General features: G+C 36.1%; 1 protein-coding gene across 1 annotated transcript in view; it reads left to right on the top strand.

Annotated features, from left to right (window-relative positions):
* The window catches only part of NUBPL (NUBP iron-sulfur cluster assembly factor, mitochondrial), an 86423-nt gene that overhangs the window by 53857 nt on the left and 16178 nt on the right, over positions 1-16388 (top strand). The window contains exon 8 of the mRNA XM_051806287.1: positions 12413-12498. Within this exon, the coding sequence (XP_051662247.1) occupies positions 12413-12498 (86 nt within the window). The remainder of the gene's footprint in view (positions 1-12412; positions 12499-16388) is intronic.

Here is a 16388-nt window from a genome sequence, read left to right as displayed (position 1 = left end):
GTTAGCATTATGGTTGCGTTACTTTCTTTTAAACTAAGTTTTGAAAAGATTGAGAAGTCAAGTATAGTTCTTGAAGGAAAAATAGTCATGCCAAAAACTGGTAAGTTTTGTAGTAGAAAACTTTCTTTGTCTGTACCTACTACATAGTAAAGCTAATACAATAAAATAGTTTGTCTTTATGATTGCTTTTTAGTTAGAAGGTGTAAATGCTGTTAATTCACAACATTTATTCAGATAAACTATTCGGCACTGTAATACACTAATGCATTCTTTTTCCTCTTGTGTTATGAATTTGACTTTTTGGAGGGGGTTTAAACTGCAACAAATCAATCTTGCCATATGTAGGTTGCCCTCTAATCTCATTGGTTTCAGCAGGATTTAGAAATACTGCTTCTGAAAGAATGCTTGAGCATCTCACGAGGTCTGATAGACTGTAATGGTTTATTGCCTGTCTGACATACTTCAACAGAAGCATTTGTCAATAGCAAACATAAACAGTGTTAGGAACTCAGTGGTAAAAAAGAGAAAGCAATCCTTAACAGTCTCAGGAAAAATTTAATAGTTGCTGTGGCTTTTCACCGGGAAGGGAGTCTATGGGATCTCCTTTCTGGCCAGTTGTCCAGATCATACTAGACAAATCCCTAATGACCCTATCTAGTGTTGCCAGTAGAAGACCTCCAGAGACCTTTTCCAACCAAAAATTCTTTGAATCTCAGTTAAAAAGGCATCAGTAGGACCACTTGCTCCGGTTTTAATGGTATCAGACAAGTATGTCAATACAAACCTAAAACGTGAGTATCTTTTGCTGCTCTCATTCTTTTCTGAGTGCAGACTGGCTTGTGCACAGACCCTGTTTCCCTCCAACACTCCTTTATCTCTGCACTGTGGTGTCAGTAACACACTGAAGTGAAACCACTAAACATTAAATTGGTAGAAATGTTTCACTTGCATGTAGAACTCTTACCAGAATGTCTATAAGTTTAATTAATAAAGAATTGCATATCTCTAAAGCTTCATGGGATAGGATTAAAGAATTAGCTAGAGCTATAGGTAAAAGACAGGGCCATCTATAAGGGGACTAGAGCTAATGGGTTTTGGGACACACATCCAGCTTTCACAGCCAAACCATTAACAGGACATTGACGTCTGCAGAATTGAAAGGAATCTTTTATCAGTCAGGCAGTACCTTGTAGCTTTTTCCTTAACACAGGCATGTCTCAACTTCAGTCAATCGAACATGATAACCACAGTTACTCATATATCTAGAAGACAGATTTTTTGACAAATAGTTAAATTTAGCATCAAGGTTGTGTGGGTATCTCATGATCTTCCATGATGTCAAGTTCAGGAAAATATAAATCTTTTGACATAGAAAAGTCAAATGTTCAGACAAATGATAACTCAGCCATAACATAATTGCCCTAAAATGGTTAATAATCATGGGAGGTTCTCTCTACTGCCTGTGATTGTGTTGAGTGGTGGAAGGGAGCATATCAACAGAGTTGTGATGAAGAATGTAACTAATTTTTCCCAGAAGAAGTAGAAGAGGAGGCTATTAGTGCCTCAGCTTATCTGTGACCTGGAGCATATGACAAAAAGCAAGCTGATTCATACCCATTTTCTTAAATACAGTGCTTAGTAGGTTGCATGTGTGAGTAGAAAGCAGGAGGACCTTTTAGTCCTGGTATTTTAAGCAATGAGATGAAACATGACAGTGGTACAGAAGTTTTTGGTAAAGTAGAATTTCATCAAATCATGTAAAATTATGAAATTGAAGAGTTGTGGATTTATCTTTGGGAATTATGTTGGTTTTTTTTTTTTTTAAAGTACTGTAGATATTGATAATTTCTGTTTACTACAGTGCACTTAAATGTCCTGATTTAACATAGAAAAGGTCATTAGACTATGGATCTTCAAGGGATTGTTGTACCCTTTCCTCACAGAACTCTACAGTGCCTTCAGGAGTGTAAGTGGTTGTGGTGGTACACTGGCTCCTCTGGGACAAAGAGGTGATGGAAGTTACTTTAATCATGTGTTTCTTCTGAATTTTGCTGATGTCTGCTTTTGGAAGGTCATAAAATCTTTCTGACTGATACACTATATCAGTAAATGGAAACTTTAATTTTTTTTCTCTTCAAGCAAAACAATTTTTATAAAGTTGAATTTTCTTGCTAAGTGTAGTTATGTCCACATTCTTGTGTAGATGTAACAAAGTGAAGAATTAAGAGTAAATAATTTTTATGCTGTATTTTCATTAGTTGTCCATGTGATTGTTAGAAACCTGTGGTATTCATACCTGTTAAATCAGGTTTTGAGGCAAGTCAAAGTAGACAAGATGTTGATTTTAAAAAGGGAAAACAGGTTTAAAGCAACAACAAGCAATGCAGATTTTCTTGATATGCCATAAAAGGGGATATATTCTTGCCCATGTCTCTCTTTAAACTCTTCACTATAGCTTCCTGGCATAGTTTTAGCTTTTTTTTTATTTATTTGGACAAGTATGGGCTTTTAAAACTTCCTAACTGAAGACAGCATTTTGATTTGAATTCTGAAATGTCTTCACATTGTTCTTGAAGTTGTTCAGTTCATCTTATTACTTTGTCAATCCTAACTTCATAAAATTAGGAGTTATAGTATCACTTTACGTTTGTCTTTCCCATTAGTTTGTTTTGTTGAATCTGCTGAAGTCTTCTGCAGTTTAAAAAAAATAAATGTATTCTACTTTTGATGAAGACAAATACAGCAGACAAGGAGTGATAGGATTTTTAATTCCCTGTGTTCTTACTGGTTCAGTGAATTTGTGATTTATGAAGAATTTTCTCTGTTGTTTATTATGGCTATTTTTCACCCTCATTGCAAGGGCTTCTTTTTGTACAGCTTGAACTGTGCTTTCTTCTTTTGCTCTTGTTACTTGGTTTCTGTCTCTTTGACAGTCCCTAGCATTGTTTAGCATGCTTTTATTTTCTTCAACTTTGTTCCTTTCAAAGATGTTGAAGATAGTGTTACACATCTTGATGATCATATCTTTGGAGCAGTCCACAGAATTCATCTGGCTTGAGGCCACCATTTGCAATTCATATTTTCTAAACCCTATGTTGTCTTTTACTTTGTTGTGGAAAATATTTGGTGATGTGCCATTCTGTTCCCTCTCCAGTTTTCTTGTTCTTTCTTTCTTTATCCTTTGAAGATGCCTTGGACAGTCATGATATTAGTGGAATAATTTCTCTCTTTTTCCTCAGAGGCAACATATATATCTTAGTTAAGTAAATTTAGAAGGGCATTATCTAATTTGCATGAAAGTTGTTCTTTGATTTGCATGCATGCATATGTGAGATACAGTATTTGCATTATGGTTTCTTCATTATTAATCTGTGCTTCCTAGGGATAGGCAGTGTAGAATATTTTTATTTTGCCTCTAAATAAATTTACAAAACCTGCACACATATTTTTGCCAGCCACTTACAGATTTTTCTGTGCATAATGAATATGAATATGAGAAAGAGTACTGGTAAAGATGTTTTGTTTGGGGTGGGTTTGCCCAGCTGGGACATGAAGAACTGTAGCATTGCAACATCTGACAATAACAGAGACTCAAAAAGAGACTAGAGCAATACCTAATTGGTAAAAGCAACACAACAGGATATGCCTTATAATTCCAGTTGTCATTAAAGAGAATATCAGCTGCACACAACTTTGGCTGGAGTGACAGTTTTGTGTGGGTACTTTTCCTTCTTTAAAAGAAGATAGAAAAGAAAACTGCTGTGAGTTTTGCTTTTGATTTTATTCGTCTTAGTCACCTTACAAGGAGATGCATCTTACTTAGCATGTTATTCTTTAATTGTCTGTAACTTTGCTCATGTTGCACTTGTTCTTCAACAAACTAGTAGATACAAAATGATATGATGACTTGAAAATGTGATACATACTTCTGCGCAACCACCACTGCTTTCCACAGGTGCAAGTTTGCTTTCCAAATAGAAATCCAGGGTCATTATGGAGAAAAAGGCTTTGTTTATGTCCATTGTTACTTAATTTGCATTTAGTATTACTTTCTTATTCTGTTTCATCGTTTGCATGAACAAAACTCCCAGAAACGGCTTCTTTATCATGTATGGAACACACATGCCTGAAAAAGTTAGAAACATCCTTACATGTTTTCCAGCTTTTAAAACATTTTAAAAACAGAGGGTTTCAGATGACATTATGATGTTTGATATCAAGATATAGTGTGAACTAATTATGAAGAATAAGGCTTGTTAAATTGAGACATCTAAGTGTGTGTATTTGTTTGGTTATTTAGATAAAGGAACCACAAATAAAATTAATAAATATTACTGAAAATGGAGGATTAGCCTCCCTAAAGACTGGAGGGAAGTTTATCATTCTCTCCCTTCAGAGTACAAGGGCTGTGTGAGGAGCAGCAAGGGCGTCTCTGTTCAGGAGGCAGTCTCAGCCCTTCACAAGTGTTTCCGCAGGAGGAGCTGCATTGTGGGGGCTGACTGTTAAATCAGTTTGGGTGCCTACTGCCCTTCCATTATAAACGTTAAAATGAGGTCTATGTTGGTGAAGTGTGACAGCTTGACAGCTCTAGAGGCTTTGTTGCAACCGACAGAATCAATTCCAGGTTAATACTGGAATTCTTTCATTTGCTGAAGTTTGCCATATCACTCTTTTCTTTGGATATTGAGATGCCATGGCATTGAAAACCATTAGAAGTATACACCTTCCCACCTGTCCAGTGGAAGCTGACTGAGACAACCAAATAGTTTCACAACTTACTGAGCAGTCTTTTAATAATTACAGTACTGAGCGTTGAACTGAACTGTGTTTGTAGAGGAGACTTAAAGGTAAAAGGCTTCAGGTTTTATTTATTTTCCCACCCTTTGGAATTAACTTTTTATTTTCCATACAAAACATATATTATTATAATCTTACTATTATAAACTCTATTCTTGTTAATAAGAATAAAAAAAGACAATTAGTCAAGATAAGCAAAATGAAAGCAAAGTGAATGCTATTTGATGTTTCTGTCAAGTTCCATGAAAGCAGAAGCATTGCCATTGCTAGTCATATAGGGGATTATTTTCGTCACCTTTCAGATTTTAAATCAACATTCAGAGTTCGTACCATCTTTTTATTGCCTTATCCTATAAATGGTGCAGTCTTTCTGAATGCCCTTTTCAGATAAGTCTGAAATATTTATTAAAGGAGTTTTTGTTACTTCAAATATGAATTTTCAAAAAATTGTAATTAATAGGATTTCTTTTGATGGCAGTGGTTTGATAGATAATTTTAAATAAAACCAAAAAGTATAATTTTTGTCTTTACTGATTAAACATTAGAAGTCTTATTTCTATTCAAGTATGTACATTGAACAGGAAAGAGCAGAGGGATGCCACCAATTTGAAGACATTTGGCATTTTTAAATTCTTAATGTAATGTGATACACCAAACTGGTGAACCAAACTATTTATGCATATTTATGTCAGTGTCCCACAGACCAGGGTGTAGCCTTTGCACAGTTATTTTATAGCAGTGTGTGTGCAGTCAGGAGAACCAGATTCTTCCTCAACGTGTAATAATGTACAAGAACAAGGAGTTCAGGTCATGATTAGATGGTTTCTTCAAAAATGAACATTAAAAACATTAAAAACAAATGAGAATTTGAAATCAGCTTTAAAAGAAAAAATGTTGATGTTCTCCTAAACTAAGTGTGATTTAGCATGAGAAAGGATTGTGATTTGAATAAAGGTGTCTTTTTAAATTACCTGAAATTGCAAGCTGAGTAGGTATGGTGCTGTTCTCTTGTCTTTCCAAAGAGAAATGATCAAAAAAAACCCAGTGCTGCAGTACAAGTTGTGTGTAGCATACAGTTTAAGATGAGAGGTGTATCGGTATTCTGTCATTGCTCTTTGTATAAGTGTTTGTTTGCCCCTTGTGGCATATCTCGTCCTTTGATGCAAACCACAGTGGCAGCGCATCTGATCTTCTTTCCTTTTAGTTTAACAGTAATATACAATGTTTTTCTCCATTTCTGAGCTTACTTTCTTCTTCTGTAGTGACGGTACATAATTAGTTTCTGCAGTAAATTTTTGAAGCTATTTTATGGGAGCCATTTGGGTAATAGTAAATTTTACTTGATCTAATTTTGAATGGCAAATATTTTTAATACCAGATTTTGATGTAGATTTACTCTTTGTTTTGTTCTGTATTTTGATATTTTAAATAGCTGCAGGAAAGGAAAGGCGTGTAGGTTTAGGATACATTGAAAAGCAAAGAAAACCTTAGTCACACCAGTGGGGATTTTAAAACGATTCTTTATATTCATCCAAAAATAATTTGCATGCTGAAATAGTTTGCTTCTGTTGGCATAATAAATGTAGTTGACAAATGGAAATTGTTGTCAGGGGTATCTTAGCTTTGGACACTCTTGATACTTCATTATGAACTGCCAGACTCAGTAGACTCTGTAAACTTAATTTAGAGACCAAAATACAGGATAAGTTTACACATTAATACCTCATACTCTTTCAGTATAAATTTAACTCCTGGCTCATAGGATTGATGTAACACACATTGCCTGCGGAAGATGAAAGGATAGTGTATTCAGTGCAAGTTCTTTAAATTTTATCATTCCTGAAAAATAGTTTCCAGATATTGAGGAAAAAAACTGTGAAGTACAGCTTTCAAAACTGGGGCTCTCTGAGGTCTGGCAACAGTGGCTAAGTGTATGTTAAGTACTAGATTAGCTGCCATTGCCTCGTTTTTTAGACCAATCATTCTGAACAGAAAGAACAAATGAACCTAGTGTTCAGCTGACAATTCCTAAAGCTGAGAGAAATTTATATGAATAATGCTACTGTGTTCTCTCCTCTAGCTATTTCTTCTAAAAAATAAATATTCAAATCTGCTGCTTACCATCCCCACCTAAAGGGGAAAAAGGTAAAGAACAGAATGGTTTGGGGAGCTGATTGAAGTAGTCTCACTATTGCCATTTTTCTGCAGTAGAATTACTCTTTTACACAGTTCTCCTTTTTGGATTAGGATCTCTCATTTTTAAAAAAAATCATATTTGTCAGAGAGACTGTTTGGACTTTGCTCTTGCCTAGTACAATCCTCATAATAATTTGGACATGATTGGTAGATGCTCTTGAAAGCAGGAGGTGGAAGGGAGTAGAGCAGAAAATGCTCATTCCGATGCCTAAGGAAAAGTGTACAGTGGCAGTGTCTGTGAGGGAGTAGCTTTTTATTTTATGCCTGTACTTTGCAGATAGTGTTTGTTCACAGATGTTATTATAAATGTTTTCGGTGTTTTCACTTCTCTAAGTAAATATTTCATTGTAAATTGCATTAGTGTGACATATGTATTCAGTTTGCCATGACCAAAACAAAACATTTTAACACAGTGAAAGTTGTCTTCCCACATGTTTTTCCACGTGGTCTAGTGTGAAATGGATGTTATAATACTTACCAGTCAATTTAGATGAGGGCAGTTTAGCTTTAGGGTGACAACTTTATGCAGCTTGTGATATTCGTCTTCTCATTGGTTTCACTGACAGTTTAACTTAGCAGGAGGAAGAATCTTTCTCTAAGATTTCTGTTCTCTTTTTGTGGGCAAGTCAGTAGTAGTGTCCTTATGTACAATTACTTGCTAGTTCTTGGACAGGAGAGGATGGATGTGTTGGAAACATACACTGTCTGAACAGGTGTTCAGTGACTCCTCCAAGAAGAAAGCAGTGAGTACGCTGGAGGTGTGACACAGCAAGCTGGAGGATCCAACCTTGGTACAGTTTTGAACTATATTATGAGTTTGAAGTGAGGACCCTGTAATGGAAAACCACACCAGTGGTTCTTTTAAGTTGCTAGTTGTGATGAGATGTCACACACAAAAGCTAAAGGAACTTCTTTACAAGGTTTATCCAAGGAGATGAACAGTCTTCTAACGTTAGTTTATCTGTTATCAGTATCTGTTATCATTTGTTCTTGCAAGACCTTTTTCTGCATCTTCAAGTGCAAAGTGTATCTGTATTTGCAGGCACGTTTTACCTATGAAGTAAAAAGAAATATAACAGAAGGTCAGAGGGACTCTGAAGAGATCCACCGTAGAGAAGATTCAGGTTAACCAGGCTATTTATAACTGGAAAGTCTCACCCAGAAATTTGGAATTAATGCATTGGAAAAGGTAGCAAAAGCTACAAAAAGCACATGAATGGTGCGTTCAGATCAGACCATCTACAGCTGCATTGAGGCCTGCATGTGGTTTCTTGCCAAGAGCATTCAGTGCCTGTCAGTCAGCAGATCTCATTATTCTGTCTTTATACTCCAGAATTCTGTGTCAGTCTTCCTGGTCACTTACACTTCCCAGCTTTTGAGGTGGCATTGTTTGCTAAGAGGATGACATAAGACACAGTCTGATCCTTGTGTGTGGAGGGATCCTTAGTCATCTGTTTGGATGAGGGGCACCTAGCCTGGTTCTGAAGTCTATCTGTGAAGACACTACAGGGAAGAAAGAATATATTATAGGGATCCTTTTCGTCCTAAGGTAGACCTTCTACATTGGTGTTTATCAGCTGGTTTTTAGACCTCCCTGTTTTTTGCTTGGGTACAAATTTACAATAGCTAGGGATTGGTGAGATTTCACTTTATGCTTTGTAATTCAGAGTATCTAATGCAAACTTCAATGGTGCATTGAATATAGGTGATATTTTCTATACACAGGAATTATAGGCTGTTTAAGCGCTTGTAATTTCCTGAACACCAGTCCACCCAAGGATGAGTACCAATGTGCTGTGTTGGCACACCTTTCTTTTTGTGAGGACTGAGGACCTGGGGTTGAAAAAGAAAGGGAAACATCAATGTTATTATAGGGTACTGTTAGTTCTGTCTCTATATATCATGTGTCCTAAGGACAGTTAACATAGTTTTTGCTAGTGCAATCTCACCTTGACTGCCGTGTCCAGTTCTAGAGTCCTCAGTACAAAAGAGCCACGTAACTCCTGGAGCTAGACCAGCAAAGGGCTATGAAGAAGATCAGGGTACTGGAGCATGTCACCTATGAGGAAACGTTTATGAGGGAGCTGGGCCTGTTTAAGCTGGAGAGGAGAAGACTGAGAGGGGAATCTTATCAATGTATATAGACAGCCGAAGTGAGGGTGTCAGGAGGGAGGAGCCAGGCTCCTCTTGGTGGTGCTGAGCAATAGGAAGAGAGGTAATGGGCAGAAACTGATGTACAGAAAGTTCCACCTGAACATGAGGAGGAACTTCTTTACTGTGTGGTTGACTGAGCACTGGAACAGGCTGCCCAGAGAGGTTGTAGAGTCTCCCTTGCTGGAGATACTCAAAAGCTCTCTGGACAGAATCCTTAGTAACATGCTCTAAGGGACTGTTTAAGCAGGGAGGTTGGACTAGATGACCTCCAGTGGTCCTTTCCAGCCCTACCCATCCGCAGCTTCTGTGTGATTCGGTGAACATGCATCAGCTTTTTGTCAACTGACATAGAGTGAAATTACAAAAAAAAATGGAATGCTTCAATAAGTAGATGAGTCAGTTAAATGTAAGTGTGCTCTACTTAGATGTCCTTACTATGCTCAAGGCACAGAAATTATTCTTCTGCACACAACTGCAAACACAGAATTTTTTAGTATGTTTTAATGTACAATGTGATAGCATTATAGTTTCTGCAGTTTCTGTGTTCAGTTTGTCAGCCTTAGTTTGTCTCATTCAGAGACTTCTGTAAACGTTGCACGTACTGCTTTGAGACACTGTGTGCACAAATGCAGTCATATTTCATTCCCTTATTGATTAAAATAACTTTACTGTTTGATAGTCCTCTTAACCGTGTAGAGTCAAGATAGCAAGGAAAGTGTGGGCTGTGTTCTTTCTTGCTTATGATTTTAATCACTTTCTGAATTAAATATATGCAAACTTATTCAGGGAGGGGAGCACCATGAAAAGTCTCATTTGCCATATTCAGTTGCTAGTAAAGGAAATAATGCTGCAAATAATTTGAATTCTTGAACTTCAGGTTGGGTTTGCCAGACTAGCAGTTGTACCATAGAAAGAGAAAAATACTTACTTTCTAGGGCATTGGTATAAGTCAGTACAAGCTGGCTGTGAATAAATTTTATCTGTAATCCAACTCAGAGTGAAAAGGAAAATAGGAGAGAAACATCTATTACACCCTCAACAGCAGCTTCTTGAGCATGCTGGCTTTCATCTGTGGAAGAAGCCATGCAAATTGTCCATGAGCATAATTTTAACTCATATTTCAGAAACCAGAGGGTTTTTGTACAGAGAGTTGGTATTTGTGGCAGCCGAAACTCTGCAATGTGCCATTGGGTCTTTTTGGCATTTTTGCTTTTTCCCTTTGGATGAGAATTTGTTAGTCAAAAATAACTCTCAGTTAAGCTGCTTGTGGTTCTAGTGGGTGTTTTTTTGTTCATAGTCTCCATCCTTCATGCCATGCCAATTATTAGATTCTTAAAAAAAATTACTAATGAACCAGACTGCACGTAAGCTTCTACACAAAGATCCAGGGGATACCAAGCCAGCATCTTGAAAGAAGAGTGTGAATAAAGGTGTGAATCAACTAACGTGAGTGTATACACATAAGGCACAAATTTCCAATTTTGTTGGAAAAAAAGCATTTATAAACTTTTCACCCAAGTATTGAAAGATCCTTGTTCTACAAATGTACAGAAAACTCAAGGAGTCTAAATTATTTAGCTATGGCCTGTGCTTTTAGGGAAAGGTATATTCATTTTGTGAAATTAACCCTACCTTTCAGTGTTGGCTGAAAAGTGTAACCCTGTGCTTAGTGAAATGAGGAGCTAAGGTGGCTTCCACGTTATTCCTTGTGATGCTGTTGGAAAGAGGTTGTCTTGGCAAAACCAGCAAATTATTCGAATGCCAGAGTTTTAGCGAACAATAGGGAAATTGCATTTCCTTGGTACATTACATATGCCGTTCAGTTTTTGGACTTGTTTATAATACTATGTAAGGCAGAGATTGGCAGCTTTTCAGGAGTGAGGTGCCAGATAGTATTTTTCTTTCACAAATTAGAGGTTAAGAGCGCTGGCTGAAAACATTCAAATGCACTGTCAGGCGGTGTTTGGAAACGGCTGGCTGTCAGGCAGGCAAGGTGCCACCCGGCAGGAGGTGGATGGCATGAGGGACAGGGCTCCCTGTCCCAGTGCTGCCAGAGCCAGGAGTGCTCTCAGAATGCCAAAGCTTCTGATACTCTAGCCAGTGATGCCGAGGTTGTATGCCTCTGGATATCTACCCACCTCTTTCTTTGCTGTGTACACCAAGGATTGGAAACTGCAGGCCCAGTAGTAAAGTCTCTCTCAAGCATCTGAAATTGTCTGTTGTAGTGGCTGTTAGTGTGAAGTTTGACATAAATTTCCTGTGCATGCTTGGCTTAATGTCACTCTACATTTTTCTGTAACAGATACTTTTGACACTAGATGATCACAGTGAAACCAAAGCTAATCAACTGACAAGTAATGTCCTCTGGCACATTGCATTTTTTTAAAATAGGGATGAACATGAATGGTTTTGAGGAAATAATGTTTGAACCCCCTGAGCATATGGAAAAAGATGCTCTTTGTGAAGTGATGTGGAATATTCTAATGTCTCTATTGACTTTACAGGCTGTATTCTGCAGGCAGAAGTAATACAATAATACACTAATACAGTATATGATAGTAACCTGTAGGCTTACTTTACTTTAGAATCTAAACTTTGACAAAGAGCTCTAGCTGTTTTATGTGCTTAATAACTCTTGGAAGTACTAATTATCAGATAACCCGTAGCCATGTCTGAACAGTCTGAGCACTACACTTGATTCAAACCTAGTGCAAGTTTGCATGAGTTGGCCTCTTCTTGTTACCATTCCTACAAAGTCACTGGTGTTGTGTCTAGTGTGACACGTTTGAAGACTGTCAGTGCTTGTATCTGAAGGCATCCGGGTCCGGTCTGATGACAGGCAGCTGCCTCTTGATTTTAGGACAAGGCTTATTGTTAAATTAAAAGCTTTCAAATGTAGTTATGGCATGAGACAGTTACTGTGTAGATATTCCCAGAGTACCACCTCTGCAACCTGTCAGCATATGGACCACATTGTCTTCTATCCGTCATCACATGACAGTAGATAACTTTTCTCATTTAGAAAATATAAATGGTTTCTACATAGAAAAAGTTATGATGAAAATATTTAAATTATTTTTATTACTTCATGTCTTATCTCTTTTTTTGGTCATTGCATTATAAAAAACATGGCATCACTTTCTTCCTTAAAAGCATATAAATGTGTGACTACTTTGAAGTAGTAGTATGTACTAAATAATCAAAATATTTAGCAATATAATTAATAATACACATTTTAATGGGATTTCATATTTTCTTTACCTAGGAGCTGTGATCATCTCCACGCCACAAGATGTGGCTTTATTGGATGCACGCAAAGGAGCTGAAATGTTTAGAAAAGTCCACGTACCTGTAAGCCTCTATGTTAAAAATATCAGTAGATTTTTCTTCCCCAAAATGTAAAAAAAAATTTCATATGAGGCAATAGATGAACATTCAGAAATCATTTGAATTTCATAAATTCTTGTTAAAAGAATTGGAATACATCTTATGTCTTGGAACTTGCTTTAACAGAAAGGAAAGATTTTTTGTTAGGCTGAGGTCATAATAATATGTGATTTCTTTTAAATCAGTTTGTTTAATCATGTGGAATGGATCAGGTTGCTAAACAGAGTATCTTATGAAGTAATGTGTGCTTTTCAATTAAACCTGTCTTACTATTTCCCCATTATATGTCCTCTTCATCACTGTCTGTGTTAGAGCTTAAAATCTGAAATTTCTTGAAATGTAGAAAAATCATATATTGGTATATTCTAAGAAGATTTAAGTTTTGGGGGAGATAAGCATGTTTAGAAATGTCACTTTGCCATTTGAAGGGCTCTGTGACTATCATGACAAGTAGAAGGCTGTATAATCACTATTTTTCATGAGGTTTGTAGCTTATATCTTGGCTTTCTTATTTGGGAAATACAAAATTTAAGAATATCCACAATTAGGGGAAAATATTAAACAGGCTGACATCTTTGACTAGATATCTTCTATATGTGCTACAAGTATCTAAGTCACTGAATGTTATACTCCAGAGTATGGTTATGTAGAGATTAATTTTTCCTTTGAAATGGGCATTCATGAAAAAATAAAAACTGAAATGCTTCCTTATCATAAACTGTAAAGAAAAAAAGATGATTTCTTGCTTACCTGTGTGAAGATTACTTTTGCTCTTTATTAAGAAAGGAAATTTGTTTCGTAGCTAGTGCTTTGTTAATTTAAAAAATGCAACAGAAAGTTGAAGTGACTGCTTTCCCTTTTTTTTTAATTTACAGAATAGCTTAACAAAAGAAATACTTTGATAAATTCACTATTATTAACTATTCCTTAAGCATATTTGCATCAAAATAAAAATATAGTAGCATTTATAACTTGCTGCTGGAAGGAAAAAAAGAATAACATATGGAATGTTTTGTTTTGATTCTATGTTTGGGTTTGCTAAAATTATGTAAAATAATTTTCTTCAATTTACATTGTGTTCAAGTCAGCACTTCGCTGAATTTTGCTTTTGTTTTAATGAGAAATTACCAAGATTGCTTTCTAAGACTGTTTTGTTCAATGTTTTTGAAGAGAATGGCCTCTAAGAAAGTCATACATTCTAGGGTAGGCTTAGCTAACATTAATTTGACTAGTGGTAGGTAAGATATTAAGTATCATCTCTTTTGGTTCGTTGGAATTTTCGGATCTTGTTAAATCAAATGGAAGTACCAGTAAAGCTGTTATGCCAGATGTTGAGTTTGAATGGGCTTGAACCAGTCATGAGGTCTTGGTTTTTCGTGATGCTGCTTCATTTTATTCTGCCTTTGAATGTACGTGACTACAGGTGCATCATTTACTTCTGTTTTAAAGCAACTCCTGCCAATGTATTCCATTTCTAAGTGTCAGCTAAATCTGAGGATCTAAAGAAAATGTAGTTACATAAGTTTTGATGGAAAACGTCAAACCTGAGGTTTACGTCAAAGAGGTGGAATCTGTGGGACTGTGCTAAAATTATGTATCCTGGTTATATAATTGACTGATCTTTAAAATTCTAATCTCTAAAATCTTTAATCTTTAAAAAAGTGCTTGCAAAGATTTTATTTTTCAAAGAAGCAGAGAGTACATAGGTTGCAGAATTATGCTTTTTTTATATTTAATGAACTGCAGTCTCTCCCGTGTACATATAGGTCTGCATCTACCACCTGCCTCTCATATCTACTGTCATGAGTTATCAAAGACTCAGATGACACATGTAGTGTTACCACAGTAAAGTCACAATCGTTAATGTTGTTTGTTTGTCCTTTACAGTATCAAAATTAAAGTAGAATAACTGAAGGAACTGATGAAAAGCTGACAATGAGAGCGTTAAAACCAGGATTACAGCACAAAATTTTCAGTCCTAGGACATGGTCGTTAAAAGAGGAATGTCATCTCTTGTGCAGTGCAGCACACCTACACTTCCAGTACAGAAGGAGTTTTGCTAAGTGGTGCTGACTCCTATCAGAACAAGTTTTTAAGATTCTTGCTCATTATGTGAGTTTGGTCAACGTTTTCTTGCATTCCAGAGGGTGACTCAGAGTGAGTAACTTTGAGTATTTAGGAAAAAAATTGCCTATTTTCACCTGCTGAAGTTGAGTTCAGTTCAGTATGGTTTATCTCATCAATCATATCCCTGAAAGAAAAAGACAGGGTTTTAGTTAAATCTGCAACTTTTTTGGAAGGTTACGTTGTGGATCTTTTAGGTTTCAAAAAACTGCTTAGATAAACTCAGCTATGTATTTCCTTCTAAGTTATACTAAAATTGCTTGTTTGGCTATGTTCTTTCTGGTATATCTGTAGTATCCAGAGTAGCCAGCCAAGATTATGGCTTCATACTGGGAGCAGATGTTAGAGCCAAAAATTGCTCATTATAAGATGAAAGGTAGGAAGACAGAAATATTGTGCATGTTTACTTGAAGCACTAGTGTGAAGTGACTGACTCATGGGTACGTAGGAAGTTGATGGCAGACTGAGGAACCGTAACCCATCAGATTGAAGTCAGACCTCAGCACCATCCATCCTTGAGTACAGTGAATGACTTCAGTGGGTTTATTGTATCCTGGTGTAAATACTGAGAGCTTTCATTTTCTTACTGTATTTTCTCTAACTTAGAAGGTAGTATATTTGGATTTAGGCATGGTTTATTGTGTAACCAAAAGGTTAGTTAAGCACAAGAAATATGTAAACATTCAGAAACTGTGTGCAGATAACTCATAATGAAAGGTTTCTTCATTTCCTGTTATTTCTTGATAGATGTCTCTTCACCATTTAAAATAACGATTTGACTAAATGAAATTCAGTTCCATGCATTATAACCATACTCTCCTCTGCTGCAATAGATTAGCTACTGCATTATGATTCATATAGTAAATACTAGTTTTCATGTCATTACTGAGCCAAGTTTGCCAAGAAATTTACAGGAAAAGGAGCTCACTAAGGACTGGAATAGTATTCTCACATGCTTACGGGATAGTTTGTGTAACAGCTGCTTTGAATCTATTAAAAGTCTATTATTTGAGCAGGGAAATGAGAGTTATTACTGACTTCATTAGCAAGACACATTACTTTGTAGATTTAAAAACTCTGAAGATCGTAGTGAACTCTTTTCCTTCTTTAAATATGTGTGCAAAAATATGCATGGTAAAAATACTTCAGCAGAAGAGTTGTGTGTTTGCACAAATTCTGTATTAAAGTTAGTATTTTTAAGTTGCATCTTAATATTAAAAAAAAAATCTTCATACTCCGGAAGAATGGTTTATGTATTAATAAATATGCAATACTCATTGGTTGACAAACAGGACCAACACTAAAAGGTTATTGTGTAATGCTAGAACATTATTTGCTTTTAGTAAGGTTTGTTGAAATGGAAAGAAAAAGGACAGTAAATAAGGCCTCTAAAACTGATAAAGCATTGAAGATACAGCTGTATCTCAGCATTTGCATTAAATGTGGCAGAAGGACTTCTTAGTTATTAGGTTATCAAAGAATTAACAACATGGTTGTAATAGTCCTTAACTATTCACAAAACAATAGTAGACTACAAAACTTTTTCTTTGATTGTAAATTTGCTAAATTATAAATGTCGTGTGACTACTTTGAAGAGAACAGAAAGTTCAAACTCCAAGATACCTGAAAATGAATTAATTAAAGTGTACATTTCAAATTATCTTTTTTTTCTTCTGTGCTGTCAAAAATGGCTTCCCTGTATCCTGGTGAAAATAATATTTTTCTTTTGC

Source organism: Manacus candei, unplaced genomic scaffold, assembly GCF_025592945.1.
Source record: "Manacus candei isolate 608988 ecotype Guabito, Panama unplaced genomic scaffold, ASM2559294v1 h1tg000067l, whole genome shotgun sequence".
Classification (NCBI taxonomy): domain Eukaryota; kingdom Metazoa; phylum Chordata; class Aves; order Passeriformes; family Pipridae; genus Manacus; species Manacus candei.
Note: the sequence above shows the minus strand (reverse complement) of the source record. Positions and strands in the feature narration are given on the sequence as shown.